Source organism: Rana temporaria, chromosome 6 (genome assembly GCF_905171775.1).
Source record: "Rana temporaria chromosome 6, aRanTem1.1, whole genome shotgun sequence".
Taxonomy (NCBI): Eukaryota; Metazoa; Chordata; class Amphibia; order Anura; family Ranidae; genus Rana; species Rana temporaria.
The window spans coordinates 24,006,158-24,014,140 of NC_053494.1; the positions used below are offsets into that span (position 1 = coordinate 24,006,158).

At 38.4% G+C, this 7,983-nt stretch overlaps 1 protein-coding gene across 2 annotated transcripts in view; it reads left to right on the plus strand.

Moving 5' to 3' along the window:
- LOC120943254 overlaps positions 1-7,289 on the plus strand; it is a 55,090-nt gene extending 47,801 nt beyond the window's left edge. For both annotated transcript variants that reach the window (XM_040356457.1, XM_040356458.1), the window contains 6 exons: positions 633-748; positions 1,080-1,247; positions 3,047-3,249; positions 4,967-5,070; positions 6,292-6,410; positions 7,038-7,289. In XM_040356457.1, the coding sequence (XP_040212391.1) occupies positions 633-748; positions 1,080-1,247; positions 3,047-3,249; positions 4,967-5,070; positions 6,292-6,410; positions 7,038-7,274 (947 nt within the window). In that variant the 3' untranslated portion in view covers positions 7,275-7,289. The remainder of the gene's footprint in view (positions 1-632; positions 749-1,079; positions 1,248-3,046; positions 3,250-4,966; positions 5,071-6,291; positions 6,411-7,037) is intronic.
- Positions 7,290-7,983: the final 694 nt, after the last annotated feature.

The following is a 7,983-nucleotide window of genomic DNA, read 5'->3' on the forward strand; positions in this document are numbered from 1 at the left end:
CAATGAATCCGTTGTTTATTAAAGCAAATAATCATGCATCATGATTCTTCACCCTGTTATAAACAGGCCCTTTGTCTCAACTGATGAAACACAATTAGGCCTCTTTCACACGGGACGGATTCGTGATGATCCGCTTCGTGAACCTCTGCTTGCTCAGCGGGGATCGCTCCGTTGATCCCCGCTGAGCCGCCGGATGACAGGGCGGTCCCCGCTCCACTCTCCGCTCTCCCCTATGGGGAGATCGGATGAACACGGATCGTCTGTCCACATTCATCCGATTCGCAGATGGATGGAAAGATAGTGCTTTGCTTCATCTGCAGAATTGGAGGATTGCGGAACCGGGCGAGATCGGGTGTCATCGGATGTTCATCCGCTGACACCTGCAATCTCATAGGGACCAATGTATGTCCCTTTTTCATCCGCACACGGATGGAGAAAAAGCGGACATACGGTCCACCTATGTGAAAGAGCCCTTACTATAAACTGGTCGAGTAATTTTCCCCTAGTGGACAGAAGTAGCATTGTGTATATTCAAAACACAACACTGCCCAAGTCACTGCCAAGAAGGAATATACTATTTGTACAACTATTACAAATGTCATGTAATCTCCTTTTCTTCCCTCTATTTACAGATGATTGTAGCAGCTTGTACACAGATAGTAGAAGTTATATTCAAGTCATCTTCCAGAGCTTTTCCTCTGAAGCTACAATCTATCAATATGAGTACTACTACAGCGAGTTTAACGGGGTAATTACAGTTCTTGTTTTACGATATGCCACTCACAATGTAGATTTGGACAGAGAATTAAATACTGCATGATGAAACCCTTTTCGAGATTGCAAGATCTGTAAGTCATGGTCTTATAGTGGTCACCAAGTCTGAAAGTGCAGGAAAGCTACCCAACGCTGACACAGACAGTAATATATTTCTAACAGAGTTTCTAACCTTTCTCTGCTCTGTCCAAATCCATGACAATAAAAAGGAAAATATTTGTCTGGATTTTCACTTTACAGTAACTGTTATGTCAATCAACTATCCTTCAACCTTTTTGTCTAAATTCTTGTTCTTTCCTGTCTAGTATACCTGCCTGGACCTCTTCTCCGGTACACAGCTGGGCAACCTTCTTGCGAATACCACAGCAATCACAGACCAACTGGATGCAGCCCTGATCCTTGCTGAAGTGAGAGATCGTGATTTTGAGAATGTCACATCATTTATGACCGAAGTAAACGCGGTGTGTCAAGAGGTCAGTTAAAGCTCTAGCCTTATCATCACAGTTGCAAAGTTGTACAGGTTCCCCTGCTTGGAATTGTTTACTCTGAGCTTACTGTGAGCTTCTCACAATGTGCATTAAAGGTTCAACAAGTCAGATAGAGCACACATCATTTTATTAATAGAAGACATCCAGCATCATCTAGCTTTTCTTAACCACATTGACTGTCCTTGGCTCACCCCTTTCTTTCGTTGAATTCCATTTTATGCAACCATGGAGGTACAGCATTACATGTGGGTGTAACCTAGGTGTCTGCATGTCCAGAAACACCCACTCCTCCAGACTGACATTCACCCATGAAGTTATTGTGATTTTTTTTATTTTTTAATAAACCTTCACAATTAGAAACCCACTGCTTACATCAGTGCCGACGGCACTTGAGAGGAGTACTAAGGTAGGGTGCTGTCATTTTTTTTAATAAACTATGTACAGCACCATGCTGGCCCCTCCCCCATTACTGCATTTTGAAGAGACGCACAGAAACAGATGATGCCACTGGGTCAACAATTTAAATTGAGTCCACTGAAAGGTTTTATTTAAAATATTAATTAATATGTTGACGAGGGCAGAGGTATGAACCAGGGAAGCAAAAGTATAAGAGGGAATAACCTTTGGTTTTAAACATAATAATTACTACAATATCTTTTTCATAATGAAATTGAGATTTTCAACTGGAAAAATCCAAAAGGAAGTGTAAGCTTTATAGTTCTAAGAAGGTTGTACATGGCCAAAAAGTACCAGTTGGACACCTTACCTTAACGAGATTCTAGTGGCCTTGTTCCATAATGGCTAGCACTGGCTAGTAAGAATGTTTTGCACAGAGTTTACTCCAGCACAATGATAAGCCGATATAGGTTCCTTTATATAAAGTTATTCTGTTGCTTCCCAAAAAAAAAAAAAGAATGGTCCCTGAAATAAAAACAAATTGTGTAAATATATTTCTGCGGAAGGCAGGGAATCAATACGGCTTCCATTAAAGCAGAGTTTCACCCAAAAATGGAACTTCCACTTTAAGAGAAGGGCACCCCCTGACATGCTATGTTTGGCATGTAATTTTTTTGGGGGGGCAGTGGAAACCCTCTTTTTAGAGGGTTCCAGCTCCCACTTCCTCCCTGGGCACCGCGGCACCGGAAGGAAGTTCACCCCACCCTCTTGGCAATCATCTGGAACACATCACAGGTCCCAGATGATTGCTCGGCCAGTCACGGTGCGACAGGTTATTAAAAGTCAGCAGCTGCAGTATTTGTAGCTGCTGACTTTTAATAATTTTTTTTTTTTTAGTAGGAACACTGCTTTAAACTTCTGGGAGAGTTGAATGCCTATGTCCTCTTTGGTAGACAAAGTAATGACATTGGAACTGGCAGAAGGAACCACTGAAGGCAGCAGGGGCCACCAGGCATTCTACACATGAGGAGGTGTGCTGGAAGCGTGGACTTTGTCTGAGCACTTGAGCTCAGACTCAGAGAGGTAAGTATTTACAGTGGTCTGTTGCAGGGGCCATTCTTTGGAGCTTTTTCAGAAAGTAAAATAGTCCATTTAAGAGTTACTACTTAAAAAAAAGCTTTTTTTTCTGTGTGAAGAAGGAGTAACCACACACAGGTTCATTTTATATACTTCTTACAAATTTCTACAAATGTTTCCTGACCATAAAGGTTGCAGTTTGTGTAAAGTTTCACAAGATGTTGTCAGATTAGATGTAAGTGGTGCATAGAGAAGCTCTTCCTATATTTTAAATGTCTTTCTCTTTGTTTAATCCGTATTGCCTTATCCAGAAAAACTTAACACAGCTGCCAGACAGTAATATCCAGAACTTGATTTTCACAACGGTGTGGTCAACAGTGACTGAGACCATAAAGACATCTACGGAATACAAATTATGGTTTGGAGACTTATTCAGCTATGTGATCTCAAGTTGTACGGCTTCCGACATAGCCTCCATTAGAAGCGATGGCACTTGTTCTTCCCAACGCTACGTGTATGTCTACATTATTATTTAAACTTTACTGTTTTTTTTGTTTTTTTTTAGAAAATGAGATTCTCCTTCAGTCTCTACCTGATGAGCACAACCGTTTGTTTACCTATATTACCTGTAATGTTTGTCGGCCTGCTTTTTTCAGGCTGAAAGGGTTTAAAATGGGGTAGGGAAGTCAGGACTGGCTCAGAATGATGTCAATAATAACTTCTTTCTGCAGCTTGAATGATGATGACATGAGTTCAAGGCACTGAGCATACAAAATAAGGCAGAAGAGCTAAGGCCGGTGTCCTTAGGAAATGCGGAGACTCCTTAGGGACATTTTTAAACTTGTTCTCGGCCTTTAAGATGGAGCAGGTGTTTTTTGTAGATAACATATTCAGAACCAGGAAGAAAAGCTTCTACAGGCAGGCTATTAACAAAACTTTGAGTTTTTTTTTTCTTTTCTGAACTAAGCAGTCCAGTTAGATGAAAACACAGCTCAAACCTGTTCTATTGCCCATAGCCTAAGGAAAGTAGCAGTGCTTCTTCTGGTCTGTAGTTTTGCAGACTAAGTACCACTGCCCCACAATTTACCACCTGGAAAAGTAAGGCTGACCATACATAGGCTGGCCATACATTATACAATTTGTGTCTATAGATTTCCTTTAGATTTACCAAAACCATGTAATATGAGGTCAAATCGAAACACGTTCAATTTGTATGCAATCGGGCAAGCCCTAGTACTACACAATTGAAGGCAAATCTAAAGGAAATAGAATAAGAAAATTGTATGGTGTATGCCTACATAGGCCTCAATCATAGCATTGGATTCTACTGCTGGAATTCCAGGCAGGCCGGTATCTTTTGGATAGCACAGAGGGTTGGCCTTTGGCACAGTGGATCCCAGTGCAGGAAAGGTGACTATCAAAATAAGTGATTATATTTAAAATAAGAAGGGTTAGTGTTAGGATTACAGGTGGTGTTATCAGTAGACTTAAGGATTTAACGGAGGGTTGGCATTAGGGTTACAAGAAGCTTGGTGTTAGGGTTACATGTAGGGTTAGTGTTAGGGTGTTAGTGTTAAGGATACAGGGAAAGTAATGCCCTGTACACACGATCGGTCCATCCGATGAAAACGGTCTGATGGACCGTTTTCATCGGTTAACCGATGAAGATGACTGATGGTCAGTCGTGCCTACACACCATCAGTTAAAAAAACGATCGTGTCAGAACGCGGTGACGTAAAACACAACGACGTGCTGAAAAAAATTAAGTTCAATGCTTCCAAGCATGCATCGACTTGATTCTGAGCATTCGTGGATTTTTAACCGATGGACGTGCCTACAAACAATCGTTTTTTTTTTTTCTATCGGTTAGGTATCCATCGGTTACATTTAAAACAAGATTGCTTTTTTTTAACCTATGGATAAATGACCGATGGGGCCTACACACGATCGGTTTGGTCTGATAAAAACGGTCCATCAGACCGTTCTCATCGGTTTGACCGATCGTGTGTACGCAGCATTAGAGTTAGGGTTACATTGAGGGTTAATGTTAGGGTTACAGGTAGGGTAATGTTAGGTTACAGGTAGGGTTAGCGTTAGGGTTATAGGTGGTGTCAGTGTTAGAATTAGGATATGGAGAAGGGTACTCTATTTTGTTATAAAGGTAACATAATGGGTTTGTGCTGAATGGATTCAATTGATGTTTTTTTAAAATGCTTCTGCTCTGTATGCAGGGTTGAGGGCTTCAGTAACGTTTACTCCGACCTGGATGATGACCAAAAACAAGCCATGTATAGGAGTATCAAATCATTCAACCAAGATGTCCTGAGTAATACAGGTATCGTTAATCACTGAATGGTAGCTCCCTTGTTATTAAGAAGGCGGTCTAGCAGCATTTCCCTCTTCCCTCTAATTCTCTCTTAACTATGTTTACTCTGACCCTCCTGGTACAATCCATATACAGATGATCAAGGATTACTAGCTACAAAAAAATAAATACAAAAAAATTGTATTTTACAATACAAAGAAAACTACCAGATTCAACCAATATTACAGTCATACGATTATTAAAACACATATTTGTTTGTAAGTTTTAAATAGTGGTGAAGAGTTCAAACATCTGTAAGGTTTTCAATTTAGTTTTATTCCATTTATTTTGCGGAATGAAAAAGGGCAGTTTTCATCAGGAGAGACATTAGACATTTTAATCTACCCTCACTAAAAATAGATTTTTTTTGTCTGTGTCCCCACTGAAGAGATTTTCCTTCACTTCCTGTCCTGACAAGTAATGTGCGGAACCCCTCCCCCACTCCCAACAAGAACACAGACAGGAATAAAATCTGAAGCTGGTTCTAACTTTTCCCCGCTCTATACAAAGCAAAATAATTTTTTTGGGCTTTAGCTGGTCTTAACGAAAAATGTAATAAAGATTGCAACTTAGCAGTCATTTGGTTTAGTGGCTGCCTTATTTATTTTTTTTCAGCCTAAAATCATTTTTGCAATTACAGGAAAAATACCTGTTGATTTAGAATTCCAGTGCCCTTGTAAGTTCCTTTGCACTGAAATGATGTCTCAATGTTATCAGCTTTCCCAGCTATCATCTGTGAACTACAAAACATATTGTCTCTATGTAATGAAGATAGAATGAGGAGGAGGTATTTTGTAGTTCAGACCAAGAGATCAACCTAGGATGACAAGGCTGCTCCTCCAAAGATACAGTAAATGGGTTGTCACCCTAGGACAGTAAAAATGTGTTACTAGTAGGATCATTAGTTTAGAACAAAGAGAAAGGGAAAGAAATCTTGAAAAAAAAATCTAATGCAGACATGTAAGTCCTGATAAGCTGCATTATATTATATTTTTTATTTGGGGTTTATATTTTTTTTAATCTATCTATCTATCTATCTATCTATCTATCTATCTATCTATCTATCTATCTATCTATCTATCTATCTATCTATCTATCTATCTATCTTTACAGTATATATACATATATTTTATCATTTATTATTACCTCCGATATTTACAGACTATTGTTAATGTCAATGCTTTTGTCCAGCTTCTGCTTGCTCAACTGATTCTGGAAGCAGTGATGACTGGATTCTGACATTCTGGGGAGAATTCAAGGCACAGGCTACACTTGAGGATTTTAAAGCATGCAACCCAAGCTTCAACACAGTAAGTATTCTGTAAAATATTCCTTTTTTTTAAGAGAGGCATGCAAGAAACTAAAAGTAGGCATTTTTCATTTCCTATTCCATTTACGTGGTGGAAACTAGAGATCCACCAAATCTTCAGATTCACAGAGCAGAAAAATAGTATTATATTTAAGTACATTACTCCTGATTTAAGAGACTGTGCTGCAAAATATTTGACCATAAGCATAATAAATAAATAATAATAAAATATATATATATATATATATATATATATATTGATGAAAGTCAGCTTCATCGGATATCCGACAAAAAAAAATCCATCGGATTAGATTCCATCAGATATCCGATCGTGTGTACGAAGCTTAAGAGTGCTATCAAATGTTGTATTTAAAAAAAAGGGAAAGTAATAATTAAATAAAAAAGTTATACAGGTTAAAAATGTACTCTTCTGTTCTACAGAAAAAAATATAGTTAATTGATCTTAGAGGGAATTATTTTCCTTCTGAAAAGCATAATTGGCAGCACCTGTAAGGTTGATGGACATTTATTTGTATTCTTGTTGACTATGTGACTCAACTCAGCAGATATGAAATAGAATATGGTAATGTATGTGGATGTTTACATATTATCTGATCTTTTCATGTAGTCTTCTGCCCTGGATGTATTCAGCGGTTCTCAGGTGGCACAATACGCTATTTCCATTGGAGCCCTGAACAGTGAAGAAGCCATTACTCCAATATTGGACAGCATAGACACCCCTAACAAAGTGAAAGACTTTTTAGACCTGTGCAACAGCCAGGCTCCGGTAAGTTGTAAACTGTTGCGCATGACTGTTTTGCCAACAAGAATGTGTCAATGTCATTTCCACTTAAAGTGGTATTAAACCCAAAAACAAACATGTATAATTCCTTTATATTATATCCTTTTAAAGGCGTTCTTTTCTTTATTTTCACCTGGTGATCCAGCCAGTAAGTTATTTTTCAAAAGAACAAACTCTCTTCCAGGGGTGCTTACAATGATCATTTTTTATTTATTCATGTAAAACCTTTATCCCAAATGAAAAAAAAATATATTTGATGTAACTGGTTTTAAAGTGTGAGCTAGAGTTTGGCTTCAATGTGTTAGTATATTTAAATGTGTTAGTACATCTAACACTCCCTTCCCCCCAGACTGACAATGCTGCTGTCCAAAGGTGCCCCTTTACGCTTTCATTCAGAGTGGGGGCACTCTAATACAGGTGAGTTACTGGTCAGATCACCAGTAGAAAACAGAGGGGAAAAAGCCTAAAAGAAAAGAGCTACCACATCTAATGATATATTATTATTAAATTGGTCAGATCACCAGTAGAAAACAGAGGGGAAAAAGCCTAAAAAAAAAAGAGCCACCACATCTAATGATATTATTAATATTAAATTGTTGTTCTAGGTTTAATACCTCTTTAAAATTCATTTATTCGTTTTTAGTTCCCCCTATTATAGTTAAAGCCTAACACCAGGCCACATTTTTTATTTTATTTGTGGATTTAGAGTTCAAATTCCTGTTAGATCCTGATTTCTGTCTGTGACATAATTGGACACATTTTTCCTGCAGAT